The 20080-nt window shown below is 41.9% G+C and overlaps 1 protein-coding gene across 1 annotated transcript in view; it reads left to right on the top strand.

Annotated features, from left to right (window-relative positions):
- LOC148851744 (phosphatidylinositol 4-kinase beta 1-like) overlaps positions 1-20080 on the top strand; it is a 55704-nt gene that overhangs the window by 30560 nt on the left and 5064 nt on the right. The window contains exons 9-11 of the mRNA XM_088943844.1: positions 14769-14866; positions 14946-15050; positions 18347-18400. Of these exons, the coding sequence (XP_088799970.1) occupies positions 14769-14866; positions 14946-15050; positions 18347-18400 (257 nt within the window). The remainder of the gene's footprint in view (positions 1-14768; positions 14867-14945; positions 15051-18346; positions 18401-20080) is intronic.

Here is a 20080-nt window from a genome sequence, read left to right on the forward strand (position 1 = left end):
TGGAAGGTGCTGGCTATTACCCTATGTCAAACCCTATCTACCTCCAGAGGAAATCTCCACAACCATTTTCCTAAAAGGGCCAAGTTTTTCTCTTTCAACTTCCCCAAACCCAGTCCTCCACTTTCCTTCCTTTTTAAGCTACTTCCCATCTAATAAGATGAACTCTCTTGGTCTCTCCCGGTTCCCACAAAAAATTCATTATTATTTTTTCTAATTTTTTAACAATAGCCCTAGGCATGCATAAATCTGAGAGATAGTACATAGGGAGGTTTGCTAAAGTAGATAAGTGTGATCCTCCCTCCTAGAGAGATGTAATTCCTTTTCCACCTTGCTAATTTCCTTTCAAATCTCTCCACTACTGGGGCCAAAAAGCCAAGGGATCTAGGGTTTGCACCTAGTGGGAGTCTTAGGTATTTCAAGGGCCAGTCACTCGTCAAACAGCCAAATTCTCATTCACTTCTTGCTCTAAATTAGCCCCAGCCACCACACTTTTGTTGAGATTAATATTCAAATTTGTCATTTTCTCAAACAGATTGACGAACCTCCTTAGGTTACCAGCTCCTTCATCTCCCTTATCCTCACAAAAGATTATTATATAATCTCCAAATTGTAGGGTGTCTTACCACTACCTTTTTCCTTCCCACTCTCCGTCCTTTTATTACACCCAATTCATTTGCTTTTATAGTTATTCTTCTGAAAGCCTCTGCTATGATAGTAAAGAGAAAAGGGGATAAAGGATCAGATTGTCTAACTCCTCTTAAGGCACCAAAAAAACCTTCAACCACCCCATTCACTAGCACCGAGAAATGACAAATTTGTAAACACCCCTTAACCCACTTCCACCATCTCTAACTGAAACCACGTCTCCTTAAAACTCCAATTAAAAACCCTCAGTCTACCATATCATAAGCTTTCTCCAAATCCAATTTGCACACAATGCCCTTTCTCCTAGAAATTCTAAGGTCTTCCACACACTCATTAGCTATTAACAGGTGATCTGTAATCTGTCTCTCTTGGATAAAGGCCCCTTGATGTTGAGAGATGATTGTGGGAAAGACCTTTTTCACCCAACAGGACAAAGCCTTTGATAAAATCTTGTACTGACTTGTCACCAAACTGATTGGTCTAAGATCCTTAGGGCGACAAGCACCAGGCTGCTTAGGGATCAAGGCTATGAAAGTAGCATTTACCCTCCTACTAACAAATCCCCTATGATAGACTTGAGAAAAGTGTTCCTAAGATTCCTCAACACAATGGAGTAGCAGAGAGTGAGAGGGTGAGAGGGTGAAGCAAAGAGAAGGTTGCTGAGAGGGTGAGAGGGGGAGAGGGGGAGGAGCTGAGATGGGAGAATTTGTGGAGGTAGGCCGTTGGAAAAAAGTTTTGAAGATTGAATCTAAGGAACTCCTATTTGAGGAGCAGAGATTAAATGGTCAGCTGAGTTTGAAGATCAGGGAAGCAAAGAGAGGGATGGTGCTGTTAGAAGGACTGGGGGTAATTGAAGGGCTCAAGGAGTTTGTGGAAGGTGCGAGTAACAAAGGCAAGCAAAAAAGTTGGAAAGAGCTTTTCTCAGAATCTGGAAGAAGGGTTGTTGTAGAGTGTAAGAGAAACCTTAAAGGTTATTTTATCTCCTTGACAGAATTTTTGGCAAGGGCATCTGCTTTCCAAAAGGAAGGAAGAGTCAGGGCTGGAAGGCAGTTCTTGGCGCCTTATGTGAACTGCTGAAACGCATGAGTGTAAAAAGAGAAGCAATAGTAAAAAGGAAGATAAGCAGGTCTACTAGTATGGTGAACAAGACTAAGCAAGAGACTCCTTTAGTGTTAGCTGAGGCAGGCAATTACAGAATGGAAGTAAACATACAGAGAGGGGATTGGGAAAGTAAATTGATAGTTGAAGCTTCAGCTCCCATTCTTGACTGGAGGAAAGTTGCAGATCTGTTAACAGCAAGGTTAAAGTTGAAGAGCACATTTATTTTAACATCCTTTGAGAAGAACAAGGCTTTGCTGGATTTGCTTGAGAACAGAGTAGAAGTTGAGGCTTTAAACATCCAAGCTAAGTTTGGAAATTTCACAGTTTCAAGATGGTTTCCGGGATCAAACTCCAAAGATTTCTTTGTTGAAGATGGAGTGGTGGTGCGTCTGTTAGGTCTTCCCTTTCATTTGTGGAAGCAAGAAACTGTTGAAGCCATTGCTTTGATGTGTGGAGGATCACTAGGAGGGGCCTTTTGGGGAGACCTTCGTTCAGCTTCCATTTTATTGAATGGAGTAAAACCTGAGGAGATACCTTGGAAGATAGAGGTGCTAGTCGGAAGACAGTGCTACTCAGTGTGGTTGGCTTCATCCACTGAATCGATGCTCTGGAAAGAGGCTCGTATGGAGGGAGATGAGAAGGTTGAAGAAGAAGAGCTGCGTGGCAAGAAAGGGTTGGAGGATTCAAACAAGAAAAGTACTTTCACTAAATTGGAAAAACATTTGTTGGAGAAACAAAAGGGTAGTAGGCAGGGGGTGGGATTTTCGCGTGTGGAAGAAGTGAGCAGTCTGGAGGGTGGCAGGTCCTTTGCACAGGTTGTAACTGGTGCCAAGACTGTTCTAAACAGGGAAAAGGGGTTGGGCCAAGGAAGATTTGAACTTAAACCTGTTAGAACCAAACCGGGGTCGGGGCTGGACGCGCGTGACCTTAAAAGTCACGTGAGCTCGCGGGTGCTTACAAATGGGCCAAAGCAAAAGCCCATATGGGCTGCTAATGATATTCTTAAAGGCCCAAACAGGCCACCCGGCCCGACCTTGTTTGTTTATAAGGCGCGTGAGCCACTAAAGAAACACATGATTGGGGTTTCGACTATGATAGACATCGGTTTCGGTCTATCATCGTCCCCAGCCGCGAGCCAAAAGGGGGAATGCGCGCAGCATCGGAAACCAGGAAAGAAGAGGGCGTTACAGTGGGTCTCCCGACGTAGCTTGAAGGAGCTTAGCCCCGTGCGAGGCTTCTCAGAGAGGCTAGAGCTAAGTTTCACTAGGGGAAAAACTGAAGAGAAGAAAGAGAAGTTTGAAGGGTGGGTGTAGTGCGGTGAAGACGATGGTGAACCGGAGGACCTTTCTGTCGATGGCTCTAGCGTGGGCAGTGTAAACGATGAAGGCAGCTGTGCTGAGGTGATATGGAAGGGTGGAATATTGCAAGATTTTTTCCAGGGTGAAGATTGCAATCGGATTATGTCATTCCCAAGACCACAGAGTGCACAAGGTTTTTTCAGAAGGGGAAAACTAGGAGAACCAAAAGCAGAACAGGAATATGCTATCTAGGGGTGACCCGGGGGTAGAGTGGAAAGATCACCAGGTTGACCAAAGGACAGAAGTACTTCCTAACCAACTCAGGAAGACAATTGGTTACCAACCTTCGGAACAAGAGGAGGCCGAGAGCAGTCCTATTCTAGCTTGTCCTTTAGTCCCATGTAACCATGTGATTCGGTTTGTGATACTAATGTGTCTCCTGTGTCTTTGGTTCCAGATTCCGTTCCTGTACCATGTCCTATGGCCCATGAATATGCAATCGAGCTAGTAGGCGGGCTCTCTGAGGAGGGGGAGAGGGGAAGGAAGGATTGTGGGAAGGTGCGGGAAGAAAGGTATAGAAGTGGGCAAGTGTGGGAAATCATTGAAAGAGTGTTTAAGGATGTGGAAGGGCAGCTGATATGGAGGAGGGAAGGGGAGGAAGGAAGAGAGGAGGGGTTAATGGAGAGGAGGGATAGGAATGAGTGTAGAGATGGAGAGGGTTACTGGGAGAAAGCAAGGAAGGAGGGAGGTAATAGTAAGGGGAGGAAGGTTGGAGAGGAAAGAACTGAGGTGGGACTAGAGGAGAGGAAGGAAAGGCAGGTGGACAGAGATGAAGGGGATTCTGTAGGAAGGGTAGGGGTGGTGGAATCGGTGAGAGAAGACACGATAGCAGAATTTGTAGGGAAGTTGGGCTGTAGGCTGGAGGATTTGAACGAGTTAAAAGAAAGCTTACAGAAGAGGAAGATGTAGATCATAACAAAGAAGAGGAGGTTGAGTGAAGTAGAGAGACTAAAGAGAGATGTAGAAGGAGACAAGAAGCTCGAGGTAAAAGGAGGTAGAAGGAAAGGGGGAAAGTAGCGGGTAGGTGGCAAGGGCTTGTAAAAGAAGCGGAATGAAGATTCTTAGTTGAAATGTGAGGGGAATTGGGAGTGCGAAGAAGAGAGCAACAATAAAAGAGGTAATAAGACGGTTTGACCCAGACATCGTGCTGTTGCAAGAGTCTAAGAGAATGGAGTTTAGTGGCAAATGGGCAAGGAGTGCATGGAAAGACAGGGGGATTAGCTGGGTGGCGGCTCCATCGTGGGGTGCTTCCGGGGGGATTGTAACAATGTGGAAGAGGGATGTGGTTGAAGGGATGGAGGAGTTGATCGGAAAGTACTCGGTTTCCATGAAGTTTAAGCAGCAAGAGGATGATTATATGTGGGTGCTCACAAATGTTTACGGACCGAATGATTACAGAGAGAGAAAGGAGCTGTAGGAGGAACTAACTGATGCTAGAGGTTTGTGGGATGGGCCTTGGTGCATGGGTGGGGACTTCAATGTGATAAGGTTCTCAGAAGAGTCCAATAAGATTAACCAGAGGGTGACAAAAAGCATGAGGAAGTTTAACAGTTTTGTGGATGCCTTTGAGCTTAAAGAGATTCCCCTAGCGCATAAGGCATTTACATGGTCAAATCTCCAATCTAGACCCATTTGCTCTAAGTTGGATAGATTCCTGTTCTCTTTGGATTGGGAAGAACACTGGGGAACCTTAGATGCTAGAGCTCTCCCAAGGGTGACCTCGGATCACTGGCCCATAGTGTTATGCAAGGAGGAAAGAAGGTGTGGAGGTCCTACCCCCTTTAGATTTGAAAATATGTGGTTACTGCATCCAGGGTTTACTAACAAAGTGAGGGAATGGTGGCATGAGTGTAACCCGTCGGTGGAGTGGGAGGGGATAAAATTCCGTAAGAAACTACAATTCTTGAAAGCAAGAATTAAGGAGTGGAACTTGATGGAGTTCGGGAGGACATAAGAAAGAAAGGGAGACTTGATGAAGAAGATTGAAAGCCTTGACTTTAAAGAGGAAAGGGGAGAATTTGGAGAGGAAGACAATGACCTCAAGAGAGAATTGAGAAGACAGTTAGAGGATTGCCTGCACAAGGAGGAAATTAGTTGGAGGCAAAAATCTCGGGGTAAATGGCTACAAGAGGGAGATAGAAACACTAGGTATTTCCACTCTCTAGCAGATGGCAGGAGAAGGAAGAACTTTATCTCCAAATTGGTAGTAGATGGAGTTGAGTTAGTACAACAAGAGGAGATTGCCATGGCCTGTGTGGAGCATTTCAAATCTATTCTAAGAAGGCCTGTGAGTAGAAGGGTGTGGGTAGAAGGTTTGGATTGGCTAGATGTAGGGGTGGAGAACAGGAGAAGGATGGAAAGAAGCTTTAATATAGAAGAGATCAAGGAGGCTATTTTTCTATGGATAGAACAAAAGCTCTAGGGCCGGATGGGTTTACAATGGCTTTTTATCAGGATTGTTGGGGTATTTTGAAAGATGATCTCTTGTGGGTGTTTGAGGAGTTTTTCAGGAGAGGAATTGTCAATTCGGGTGTGAACTCTACATTTATAGCCTTAATTCCCAAAAAGAAAAATGCATCCTACCCGAAGGATTTTAGGCCAATAAGCTTGGTGAATAGTTTGTACAAGATCATTGCAGAAGTGTTGTCTTTGAGGTTGAAGAAGGTAATGCCGGATATCATTGAACACTATCAAGGAGCCTTTGTGAGTGGAAGACAAATTACAGACCAGATTTTAACTGCTAATGAGAGTGTGGAGAACTTTAAGAGGGATAAGAAGAAGGGAGTGGTCTGTAAGCTGGACTTGGAAAAGGCTTATGACTTGGTGGACTGGGAGTTCTTGTGGAAAGTTTTAACCAAATTCGGGCTTGGGGCTAGATGGTGCAAGTGGATCATGGGCTGTGTCCGGAATTGTCATTATCTAGTGCTAGTGAATGGGACGGTGGTAGATTTCTTTCCAACCAGTAGGGGTATAAAACAAGGAGAACCCCTTTCTCCTTGTTCATTTTAATTGCGGAGGTTTTGGGGAAATTGATTCACAGAGCAGATTCTAGGGGGCTCATTAGAGGCTGGAGGGTTGGGAGGATGAAAACCCCCCTCACACATTTACAGTTTGTTGATGACACGATTTTGTTTTGTGAAGGTGGTAATGCGAGGTTTATCAGGAATTTAAAGTCGGTGATACAACTGTTTGAGCAACTATCCAATTTGAAGGTTAACCTTGGGAAAAGCTGTGTAGTGGGGGTGAATTGGAGGAGGGAGAGATCAGGGAGAGTGCTGAAGTGCTGGGGTGTGAAGTCACAGGGTGGCCTCTGAACTATTTAGGATTACCGTTAGGTGACAATCCCAAGAGAGAGAGCTTCTTGAACCCGGTGATGGAAATGTTTGAAAAAAGATTGGTATCCTGGAAAAAGAATTACCTCTCTCTTGGCGGGAGAATTACATTAATTAAGGCCACACTTGCTAACTTACCCATCTTCTTCATGTCGGTGTTTAAAATCCAGTGAAGATTGCTAACAGATTAGAGAAGTTAATGAGAGATTTCTTGTGGGAGTCGGGAGAAGAGAGGAGGGATCATAGAGTTAGCTGGGAAATAGTGTGCAGGAGTAAGTCGTGTGGTGGTTTGGGGCTTGGGAATATTAGGAGAAGGAATATGACTCTGCTGGGGAAGTGGCTGTGGAGGTTTCCTATGGAGAAGGAAAAGCTATGGGCTAGAATAGTGGCATGTATTCATGGGTTGGAGCACAACGGATGGGATGCTGGAATATGACTCTTCCAGTTTTCATTCCTAATATCAGGTATGACTTGAATTCCGGTAACTCTATAAAATTTTGGGAACAAACCTGGGTGGGGAGCGCCTCTCTAAAGGATCAGTTTCTGTCTTTGTACGCTCTTTTTGATTTGAAAAATGAGCCGATCTCGTCTTTCACCACCCTGTCCTCTTCCACTTCTGGGATTGGGTGGAACTTGGGTCTAAGAAGGGATTTGAGGGATTCAGACTTCGACTGTATTTCGAGCCTTCTTGCACTTCTTGATAACGTTGTCTTAGACCCCACTAGGACGGATTCTAGAATTTGGACACCTAACCCCAATGGCATTTTCTCTTGTGCTTCGTTCTTCAAAGTCTTAAGTCAGTCCACCAGTCCTACCTTGTCCCCTTTTCCTGTTGGTGAGATTTGGTGCAGAGCTATACCTCCTAGGGTTGGTAGTTTTTGTTGGGAAGCCTATTTGGAAAGAATCAACACTGGTGATCTACTCCAAAAGAAGAGACCCAATACTTGCTTGTCACCTCAGTGGTGTGTTCTGTGTAAAGTAGATGGGGAGACTGGTTTTCACCTAATGGTGTCATGCCACTTTGCGAGGTCATTGTGGGATTGGGCTTTCTCCTTATTTGGATGTAGCTGGAATCCCCCTTCAGACATGCAGGGCCTTTTCGCCCCCTCCTTCTTCAGGTGGCGATTAAAAAGGGGAAGGACAATGTGGAGAGGACTAAGGGCTGCAGTATGTTGGACACTGTGGGAAGAAAGGAACTCCAGGATATTCTCAGAAACTCAGAGAGGGACAACAGATTTGAGGGCTATCATACAGGTTAGGGCGGTACAGTGGCTGAAATCTCTAGAAATATTCACAGATTACACTGTGGATGACATGTTGAGGAAGAGGGGTGAAATTGCAAGTTGCACGCAGATCAAGTCAGTAATGAGTGTGGCTTGGACCTCCCCACCCCACCCCCACCCCCACCCCACCCCCACCTAGTGGATTCTTGAAATTAAACTTTGATGGATGCAGCAGGGGAAACCCGTGACAATCAGGGATCGGGGGTGTTTTTAGAGATGAAAATGGGGTCATCTCTGCTATGTTCTCAGGCCCAATTGGAGTGGGTGACTCCCTTAGAGCTGAGATATGTGCAGTTATGGAAGGAGCCCGGAAAGCTATGGAATTGAACATCAAGAAACTTATAATTGAAGGGGATTCAGAGGTGGTGATAGGGTGGCTGACCAAAGAACAAAATGATCTTTAGAAGTATAACAATGAGAAGAGGAAATTCAAATGGCTAGTGTGGGAGATGGAAATTAAGACATGTTGGATTAAGAGATCAGCTAATTCCCTAGCTGACGGTTTAGCAAAACAAGGGGCAGAAAGGGATTCCTTGTTTTGGGCTAAGTTGTAATGTTAGTGTCCTTGTATCTTTGTATTTTCTTCTTTCTTTTCTTGAAGTTCTTTGTGACTCTTGGAAGTTAAGTGTGTTTGTCTTCCACTTGTAAATTTTCTACTGATGAATTAATGAAAGTGTTATTGATAAAAAAAAATCCCCTATGATAAAAGGTCATAGTGAAACCATTTGGTCCAGGAGCCTTTGAACTATAAAAGGAGAAGACTGCTTCCTTCACTTTTTCCCTTTCAAAGTGCTTCTCCAACTCCCTGCATAAGTTAGCCATCCAAAATTGGCCATTCCAAACCATCCATCTTCCATCTTCTAGAAACAGGCTTTCTGTAAATTGATTTGAAAGGATCTTCCAGTGCTTTCGCAATATCCTTTTGTTATGTCACAACTCCATCCTCCAGTTCTAAAAAAGATATGAATTTCTTCCTTCTCCCATTTGCCATCCGATGGAAATTTTTTGTTTCCATCACCCTCCTTGATCCATTTGACACTAAAAAAATACAGATCAGCCAATGATCCGATGTAAGTCTAGGCAAGGTTCTTCCTGACAAATTCTCCCGATGATCCCTCCCACTCCTCAGATATTAGAAACCTATCTAGTTTAGAGAAGGTAGGGTTCTCTTGGCAATCAGACCAAGTAAAGCTAAACTGCCTTAAGCCCAAAGATTTCTATGCCTTGGGTTATTGGATTCACTAACCTGTCTAATCACATTAAGGTCCTCTTCCAAACACCACGGCCCCTGCCATAGTCTTCTTATATCAGTCAACTCCTCCCACATCCCATTTCTCTCCCTATACGAGTTCGGTTCATAAATGTTTGTCAGCACCCACACAAAGTTATCCTGCACATTTTGCATTTTTAGAGAGATTGAAAAGCTGCCTGCTAGTTCTTCTAAACACTCTATTGAATCCTCATCCCAAAGAGTAATCAACCCCCCCTGATGCTCCCCAAGCAGGTGCTTGTGCCTACCCAATTCCCCCACTCCTCCAGATGCTCCTTATCCACCTCCTATCAAATTCTTTAATTTTGATTCTAGAATCAACACCACTTCTGGCTTTTCCTTCGTAATTACCTCCTTTATTATTCTCCTTTTATTTGCACTACCCAATCCCTTCACATTCCAACTTAGTATCTTCATTCCTAGAATCCTAACCTGAACCCCAATCCTACCCCTTCTTCCTATTTACCACTCTTCCTCTTTCCACTGTTCCCTCCCTCCCTTTTTTTTTTTCTTTATTTTTCCCCTTTCCCTTTTGATCTCTCGGCTCCTCCATCTTGGTATTTTCTGTTCTCCCTTCACCTTCCTCTCCCTCCTTGTGGTTCCTATCTTTTGTGTGGTTGTTAATTTTTAAAACCATCTTCTCTGCCGTTTGCTTTAGAGGAGTATCTTCATCTGATCAACTGTCCATTGTCCTGCCCTCCCGTCTTCTTTAGACTGTACTTGTTTTACACCTATCCCTGCTGATCTCTCCAGTTCCTTTCCCACCATTCCTCCTACCTCCTCACAAACCTCTTTCTCCCCACTCCCTGCTCCTTCATTAATAGCCTCTACACCCAAGGGCTCGTTTGAGTTCTGGTGTGATGATGGAACCTCTGCAAGTTCAACAACTTCACCATTAGTACTCAAAACTGAAAGCACAGATGTACCTTGAGTTTTTTGCAAGTTATTAGAGGGAATGCTTGTTTGGTTGAAAGGACTCTCTGTGAATGCATTGCCTTGGTCAGACTCCATAATTCACAACTGAGTCAGAGACAAAATTTGTGTCTCACCCCTAAGTGGTACTTCTGTGTGGATCTCCTGGGTTGACCCTGATATCACCAAAATCCCCTGCCCCTACTTTGGAACTTGTTCTGATTTTCTCTTACCTGGAGACAAGTTGTCACCCTAAAATTCAAGAGCGTCATTTTTTGGTTCCTGATCAGTCAATCTTTCCGTTTGCCCCTGTTCTTCAATGTTTAAATTAAAGAAATCTTCCAGAAAGGGGTCCTCCAATTCCAGTACTGGTGGAGCTACAAGAGCTTGAATACTTCCTATGTTCAAGTCCTCGTCTGAGGATGACCATTCATCATCTACCTCAGAACTACTCCAGTACACATCGCTATTCCCCCCCGCCTTTGTCTATTCCTTGTGAATCTTGGATTGGGGTGCTCGATCAATGGGCAGCTCCGCTGCTGTCCTTGCAACCTCCCCTTTTGATCTGCGTTCGTGGTCTTCAGCCAAGGAGACAATGATAGATCTTGCACATTGTCTATCACCACATTTCCTTTAGAGGTCACGTGTTTATTTAAGTGGTCACATACAGTTTGGCCCAAAACCTCCTGAATCGGGTTTTTATGACCCCCTGGTTCACTGCTATTGGTTATGGCCGGTCTTATGTGCCTCAATTCACCCTGTCTTAAATTTGGGTCCTGATTTTGGCTAAATCCCTCTCCAGTTGTTTCAATAGTTGAAACCATGTCCTTTTTCTGGTAATTTGGTGCTATAGCTACCTCCTTCCCTCTCCCATCTTCGGATACGCAGAACATGTGTTCTCCTACATGTCTCTCCTCTTTCTTCTGTGTGGCTCCACATGTAACCTTGCCTGCCACATTACCATCTCCTTCAACCTTTGCTCTCCCAAGCCACAGTGTTGCTTCCACCTCCGAAGCAATCCAGATTCTATTCCAGGTTCCTTCAGCCAGCACATCTATGGAACAAGGGACTGCTTCAGTTTTCACCCCAGCAACTCTCAAACTTGCTGCCCACAGATCCAACTTCTTGAATGAAATGAGGACTCCTCCCATCGCCATGGTGGTCTTCTCAAATATGAGTTTCCTCCAAAGGTTGAACGGTAAACCTAGAAGCTTCAGCTAGATTCAACCTCCATCTATAATTTTTGTATTGCAAGGTGGACACTAATTTTCTACTGTCACCAAGCCTTCTTGTGTTTCAACCCTGGTAAAATCAAGCGCTTTATCCCCCAGATCGAGAATGGCTTTTTTTATCATCAAAGGGGATAAGAATAGCCGTTTTTTCAATTTTTAACTTTTTTTATAAACTTCCCCCGGATACAGAATGAAATCAAGCGCTTTCATCACTTGCTTTGCAGACACAATCATCTTCTGTTCCCATTCCCCCCTATCTCCTTCTATCCCCACTTTTAGTATCAAAACACACGAAACCACCGGTACTGTATCCTCTGCATCAGTTTTAATTTCCACTTCCAGTTTTTCCATCCTTTCTCTTATCTCTTTCATATCCTCCTTTTTCAACCTTCCACTTTCCTTTTCCATCACCTTTTTGTTCTCTCCATTCTTCTTTTCTCTGTTCCAGTTCCTTAATCTAACCTGGTATAACTCATCTGCCATTCTCGTCCACCCTTCTGACTTTCTCCCTTCTGGTATGATTATCATCTGCCTTTTTCCTTCCGCAAATCTCTCCACCAAGCTTACAAACCATCCCTTATCATTCCTCCTCTTTGCAGTGTAGTCTTTACATGCAGTTTTCAAATGACTCTTCCAATTTGATAACCTACTCACTTGCTTAGCTCCATCCAAGAAGCTTTGAAACCATGGAACAGCTTCACCAACCAAAAACACCATTCCTTTTCTTCCTTCTCTTACCTTCACTATAACTTCCTTTTGGTGGAATATTTCTTCTAGTAGCAATTCCTTTTCTTCTTCCTGTTCCTTGCCTGTGAGAACTCTAAATCCTCCAAGTCCTCCATTCCTTCCAGTTCCTTTATCAACTGCCTCCGTTTCATCTGCCCAATAGATTTGAGAAGGTTGAATGGCCTCCACCAGACTGGATAGATGCATAATTACCCTGTCTTGTGCTCCCATGGCCAATAGTACTACTTTCGCTGGTGCCAAGAGTTCTCCAGCTGATGTAGAATCACCGGATGGTGGCGTTGCTACCTCTGCTAGCGGTACCAGAGCTCTAGACAATGGAGGGTTCAGGCTTTGAGGGACTGCATCTACAGGTTCCGAACCAGCAGGATTTGATGGGAAAGGCTCTTCGAAGCCTATGTCTCCCATAGATTGGGGCTGCTCAGAGTTTTGACTACCTCGGCTGAGATAATTTGTCACATCCCCAACCTCTTTCTACCAAGGGTTAGGATGAGCCTGAGGCTGGCTTTCACAAAGTAGCCCTTGAATTGGTTGGCTCGGATCAAGCCTGGTCCATTTAGGATCACCTGGGTCTGCTTGCTTGGATGGGCCTGGTTGGGAAGTGGTTTTATTTTTCCACTTTCGCCCTCACTCCCTATGCCTTTGAGGACGCACATGTGGCAATCCATTACCACACCTTGAATCAGCGACTTCAACTTATAAAAATCATCAATTTGGTGCCCAAGTGTTTATAGGTTTTGAAATTTAAAATCTTCATTCAACATGTACCCGAAGTGGTTTTAACTTGAGATGAATTCAAAGTGGGTCTGGTGGATTTTATTATTATGAGATAGCAAATAATTGGTGAGTTTTCCAGCAAGAGTGTGAGCTGCAATCCCTTGGCATGGCTAAAAGGAGCTTTAGTGGTGCTCTCATTAGGAAATCTAGGGCCTTTAGATGTAGAGAGCATTTAGAGACAGGACTGTGGAATCTTGGTCTTTGTGGGATTGGTGAAGGGTATCTGAAATTCTTGTCTAGTGTAAGGTCTGAAAGTTGGTTATGCGTTGGGAATGGATTGATCTGAGGTTGAAGATGAAAGTGATCCTGAAGTAGTGAAGTAATAACTAGTTGGGTTCTTGCCCATCCGAAGAGCCTTGGTTTTTCAGCCCTCTCATTACAGAAGCAAGATCCTCAAAACCAGATTGAATAGCTTGATCAGGATGGTTCCAACGCCAATTAGTTCTCTTCCTGACACCTTAGCAAGATAAAGTGTAAGCAGTGGAGCTTTAAGTTGGGGTGCCCATTAGAAGAATTACATTGCATCAAGTCCAGAGCCTCAGGCCAGGCCCTTTCAGTTTTTTTTTTTTTTTTTGATAAGTGAAAGGAAAATTATATTTGCGAAAAGAGAAAACTTGATACAACTTCCAATGGTGCCAAGTTGGCACCACATACAAAAAAACAACTCACCCTCATGGCAAAGCAAAGAGACAAGCTAAACAATGATATGGACATCACAAAGAAAACAAATCAACTAAAACACCAGAAGAGGCAAGCCTACAGAATTCGAAATGAATTTGAAAGATTCTTCCTTCTTCTTTCCAAACTCCTCGAGAGCTCTTTTAACAAAAGCCTCATCTCCCAAGAAAAACGAACCCGATGATTTTCCAACTTCAATCTCCCTATCAACAAGCTTCTTAATATCCATGCTTCCTTGCTTCGCCTCCTTCCCCCTTTGACATGACCTCCCCCTCCATCTTCTCAATTTCCTATCTGACTCCCTTCGCCCCTTCACTTTTAATTGAATCCTCCCCAGAAAGGCTCATCAAAAGATCCAGTTTACTTACCACCACCTTCAAAATCTGACGTCTTTGCTAGTAAACCGGGTCTGTGCTTTGGATTTGATACCCCGTCTGTTGTACACGTATTTAAATTTATTGGTTGGGCCTGGCCCAACAATATCGTCCTTAAGATGTGAGAAAACCTTGGTAACATGCACAATGTGTGTCTTGTTCGAAGTTCTTGTCTTCTTTGTAGCCAATGCGGAAACAACTGACTTGCAACTCTCCAAGTCCTTCCTCCTACGAACCAGGTTGACGCCCAGCTTGCCAACCAACACTTCAGTGGTTGAAGACTCCCAATTTTCAGGCAACTCAGACTTGCCCAAAGCCAAGTTTGGCACAAACGAACTTTGGAGCACCACTGCAAGCCACTGTCTGCCCCCCACCACTCCCTTCTGCCTTATCTCCTGCTCTATCTCTCTTGTCTCTCTCTACCCCAACCCTGAAACAGTTGCCCCCCCCTCCAAACCTTGAGAACATCCTCTACCTGACTCAACACTTCCATCCCTACATATCTCACCAGATGTGAGAAAACCTTGGTAACATGCACAATTGTGTCTTGTTCGAAGTTCTTGTCTTCTTTGTAGCCAATGCGGAAACAACTGACTTGCAACTCTCCAAGTCCTTCCTCCTACGAACCAGGTTGACGCCCAGCTTGCCAACCAACACTTCAGTGGTTGAAGACTCTTCCCAATTTTCAGGCAACTCAGACTTGCCCAAAGCCAAGTTTGGCACAAACGAACTTTGGAGCACCACTGCAAGCCACTGTCTGCCCCCCACCACTGCCTTCTGCCTTATCTCCTGCTCTATCTCTCTTGTCTCTCTCTACCCCAACCCTGAAACAGTTGTGGGGTTGATTTTTAGACTGTGATTCCCTCTTTTGTGGAGTCATTAGCTTCTTCTAGTATACTCATTGTATGGTTCACTTTTATCTTTTATATAATTTATTTTTCCATCACTAAGAATGTTTATACACCAAATAGTTTTACTTTTATGAAATTGAAAAAAAAAAGCTCAGCATAAAATACTTTCTTTTATAAGGTAATTCTTTTAATACATGGTTGTTGATGATAGATATATTTCAAGAAGCTGGCCTCCCACTCTGGTTGCGTCCATATGAAGTCCTGGTTACTTCTTCTTACACAGCTCTTATCGAAACAATTCCAGATACGGTAATTTGTTAAATATCTGTAGTCACTTTTCAATAAAACATTTTTAACTATAATGAGATAGCAATTTACTGTTTTACAGGCCTCACTTCATTCTATCAAAAGTAGGTTTCCTAATATCACTAGCTTGCGTGATTTTTTTGTGGCCAAGTATGAAGAAAACTCTCCCAGTTTCAAGCTTGCTCAGGTGATCAATTGTTCAGAAGTAGCAGATGTGATTTGTTTCATGCTTGTTTCAGTTTTTCCCTTGTGCTTAAGTTATCTGATAATCCTACTGTCAGATATATGCTCAATTTCTTTTTGACATCTGTTTATAATGATCTAGATTTTATTGTACTGCATTGCTATATGTAACTCTGCATGCATTTTCACTTACGTATTGATTTCAAAACAAGAAGCCTGCTTAGTTTGTTGGTGCAAATTACCTTGTAGTAACCATTGTTTGGTGAATGTTATTACTATAGTTATTATATTAAAAAAATTCCAGAATTCTTAATGTAAAATTACAAGTTTGCAACCTTTCAGGGTAGGTGTTTCATGTAAATATATGTACTTGCAACAGTTCAAGCAGGTAGCCACTCATGTTGTAATAATTAAGAAAAAGAAAAAAAAAGGAAAAGAAGCTAAGACACGTAAAATGCCAAGAGCCGGATTCACAAAAGAAAGATGGTGTTGAAATAAATGTGCACCAAAATATATCACCTTCCTTGAGATAAACTGCCTTCTCAAGAGAATCTGCTGGTACTTTAACCAATTTTGGCTGGTTGAAATATCTATGCACAGGCTGAGATTTTCATGCATTTTATGCATTGTGAAGTTGTCTTTGCCACACATTTGTATACAGGTTTCACACCTTTTGTAGAAAAATAGAAAAGAACCATAAGAGATGCTTAGTGTACAACTTCAAATATAAATAGAGGCTCATCTTCTATAAGATGAGAGGTAGTCTGAATGAGGCAATCCTTCTCTAATGATTAGTTGTTTGTATGGCTGGCATCATTGATTGGGCAGAGGCTCATATTTTAGGACAAGAGGAAAAGGTTGGAGTGACATTTGGTCCTTAAAGGTTAGATGTTTTGCATAGCTGTGTTGCAGTTTTTGATGGGGGTTTGTTGGTAACCAGGTCTTCTATTTTGATATTTGTGCTATGTTGTTTTCTATTTTGCAGTATCATGACCTTCCTTTTTCCAGTTAGTGGGCAGATTAGATATGCATATGGGGGAAGCGGGGATGCGCACACACACACACACACATACTTGTGTGTATTTGAAAGTTATATTTTATTGGGGATGGAGCTGTTGTCCCTTGTTTTTTTTTGGTTGTTCTTGTTGTATTTGCTTTGTGTCTTTCTTTTTATTTGTACCACTGAAGAGGCATGTGCGTTACATGTGTATCAAAAAACTGAAAAAAAATTTGATTGGGTTTATTACATCTTTTAAAAGGTGGCAGTAGCATTAATATGAGGCCACTTGCAAGTTTGCACATTATATAGTAAAGGTGTATACATTTGTACACTCATTTTCTAGTCTAATAGTTCTGACAAAAATAAGTTAAGAGACCTCTTGGTGTTAGTAATGTTTCACTACATCGTGAATAGTGAAAGTTATATTTTTTTTCTTTGAAACTTGAAAGGCATTGGCTCATATGCTGGGAATGTGCTTTAGACGTTTTGTTTTAGGTCTTACTGGGTCCTGAAAATGGTACACTGAAATAGATATGCATCAACCTTGTTTATTGCGCCAAATCCAATTGTCAATCTGCTTGAATCTTTTTCTTTTCTTTTTTTTTTGGGGTAATTGTTTATCTTCAACCTGAATTGTCAATCATAGTTGTCAAGGTGACGCCTAGGCGGGTGCCTAGACGACAAGGCGCCCTTGGAGGCTCACCTCGCCCAGTCGCCAAGCAGTTTTGTGCATTGGGTTATAAAATACTTTTATATTTTCTTATTTTTTGACATTATAATTATAAAATAGACATTATTAAACTAGAATATTCATTTTATGTGTTTATATACTAATTTCTTTTTATTATTTTCTTATTTTGTTAGGGTTTAATCAACACAGACATTGCTAACTGCTGTATTGAACCCATGGTTCAAAGTATCAATACACCTCTGTGTATTGGCAGAGGTGAATCGGTACTTATAACGATACTCCTCCTATTTTTTTTTTTATTTCTTTGGTTTTCAATTTCATTTTTACATATATATATATATATATATATATATATTCAAAAAATGGGTCCCTGAAAACACCTGTAAACAAGTATCAGGACCCCAAAGATACAATACAATACACCCGATACAGGGTTGTATCGTATCGAAATTTTGATCCTTGATTGAACCCTCAATTTTCAAAACCTGAACCAATCAACACATTTTTCTTCTTCCACCTTTTCTTTTCTTCTTGCCTATAACAAAAGTAGGGGTTCAGCCCCTATATTTTTTGAATTCTCTTTCCTTTCTTCTTTTTCTTCTCATAAAATGTTGATTTTCTAGGCTTAAACATGAAATTTATACTTCTCTTATGAAAATTATGAATAATAATTAAGGAAAGATGGTTATGGAACCTAGGGAACTACCCTAGGATATATGGTTTTACTTAAAAAAAATCCATCACCTAGGCGCCTGTCTAGGTGACAAGGTGCCCCCCCTGTCGCCTAGCCTTGCCTTGGTGCCTTGAAAACTATGTTGTCAATATTGACCTGTAAAACATGTATGATCATTAACCTGGATATTTTTTGCACTTCTATCATGGTTTTATTTTATCTGCCCCCTTTGGTGTTAGGCATGAGAAAATGATTTTCTTTTCAATGCAGTATAATGCAACAACCATGAAATATTTTTATTTGTACTTCTTGCATACTGTCGGCCTCTACTTTTCTTGCACCGTGTAAACCAGTGGTGGAATTATATTGTTATATTGGTGCTGTATAATGATTTTTTTTATAAGAAGTAAAGTATCAATTCATTCAAAAGAAAAGTACAACCAGAGGCTGTACAAAGGAGATACAAGAATAGATCAAACCACAAAGCCATTGGGAGATTCGAACAGACTTTCAAAATTAAACAAAGAGCTACAAAAAGAACTGTCAACTTTAAACTTAGTCGATGACCAAGAACAGAGGTTTGGTGCTGTATAATGTTTTTTAATACTTTGCTTGTTATCGAACTTTTTTTGAGGCTAATAACGACGTTTCAGAATCTTCAGGATGAAAAACAATCCTCTTATGTTCAATACTCTGTGCATAGAGCTCTTCCTCATTTGTGGCGTTTAGTGACAGACCCTTACATCTCATCAAAGGCTTTCTGTTAGTTACAGTATTGCATTGAAATAGATTATGTAGTTTTATTACACATTTGTTCAGAAAGTCTGATTTGGATGCCTGGATATGCATTATCTTTCCAGTTTCCAGTAGTTTGGTTTTTATTGTAATGGAATTTGTTAATTGTTTTCAATTTTGACTGTTTTGACTTTTGTGCAGAGAAATTTTGTTGAAAGCATGGCCGGATATTCCATATTGTGCTACCTTCTACAGGTACAGTATTCTTTTTCCTGTGCTCATCTCCGCTCCCTCTCCCTCATACTTGCATGCTATGCATGCACACACAATGGCATATTCTGTGTGGAGGATTCCTATTATCTGGTGTGGACTCACAAAATATGTTATTAGTGTATGTAGTTGTCTTTTCTTGCCCTTATGAGTGGTCAAAGTGGAGTTTTTTGTTGTTGGTTGGGAGTTTGGGATGGATTTTATCATTTTCACCCTTTGTGGTGATCCTTAGCACCTATTTTGTACATTAATAATATAATAAAAATTTTAGTTGTACTATCCAAAACATGTAGTAGGGAACATTGTCCCAACACAAGTATCATATCAAGATTTCTGCAGCATCAATTCTTATTCCAAGCTATATGCACTGCCGCACTGGTGGTCAACATTGAAGAAGAAACACCACAAACCTCCTCAATAGTTTCAGATGTGGTGCAGCATCAAATGTGCATAGGAAATCCTATACCTAAAATCCGACACTTGTACCTCTAATTCTCTATTGGTTCCAGGCCCAAACACCCAATAATAAAATTCTACCACAAAAACTCCTTTCTCTTGATTTCAGCACTTGATTGACATCAGCTTCCAACTGGAAGAGGAAGACAAAGAGGAATAGACTACTAATACAAGGAATATCTCTGAACTGCTTTCATACCAGATAATAAGAATCATTACAATCAAAATTAGATAACAAGGAATATCTCATACCACTACCCATATCCACACACCATCCACTAAAAACCACTCTCAATTGTCACTAAAAAGTGTCTTCAATGTAGTGTCACTCAAATATCCATATCCACACACCATCCCCTCTCTTCATAGCAACCCTCTCTGTCTTTCACTTTCCCGTTCACAACTGCTGTAACATCCCACTCCAATCTCAGTTATCCTCTATACTATTTTATTATTCTAAGTTCTAATGTCTTCCTTTCTCTTACCTCTCCTGGAAATGCTTCTGGTCTTCTCTTATCTCACCTAACAAAAGTCCAATTTCTTAGTTAACTCCATTCAATCTATAACCATCCCTGCTAACCTATGAAGAACATACCTATCTTTCACCCTCGTGAGTGTTGCTTCCTTCCTCATTTATACCGTCATGCCTATTTTTGAAACATGCACTATTTTCTGTTTTTTCTTTTGGAATTTTTTAAACCATTATTTTAGAAGGCATGGGAGGTGTATGCTTAGAGGCGCGCCTCCTAGCAAGGAGCCCCTAAAATGCCCCAAGGCATATGCTAGAGGCATTGACATCTCTGACTTCTGAGGCGTACACCTCAATGAGGCATGCTAGAGGTGTATGCCTCACGCAGACCTCATATAAAAAGACAAAAAAGGAAAGGGAAGGGAAAGATTAAGAAAAGAAAAGAAAAGACCCCCCCTCCCCCCCTTCAACTACTGATATGCATCCTCATTGTTCTTAATATAAAAGATTTTTATTAAAAATAAAAAAAAGAGATCCCCATTCCTTTTCTTCTCCATTTCCTACTCCCTCCTCATCCCCCTCCTCTTAAGGAGGCTTATGCCTTTACGTTCTGAACTGTGCCTCACGCCTCTAGGTAGTGGAATGCCTCATGTTATGCCTCTGCGTTTTAAAACATTTAGAATCTATGCCATTCTGCTCTCTCAATGAAGTATCTTCCCTAAACAAGGCCAAGACACTTG

The sequence above is a fragment of the Nelumbo lutea genome, chromosome 5 (genome assembly GCF_056320005.1).
Source record: "Nelumbo lutea isolate HS-2025 chromosome 5, American lotus-T2T, whole genome shotgun sequence".
Lineage (NCBI taxonomy): Eukaryota > Viridiplantae > Streptophyta > Magnoliopsida > Proteales > Nelumbonaceae > Nelumbo > Nelumbo lutea.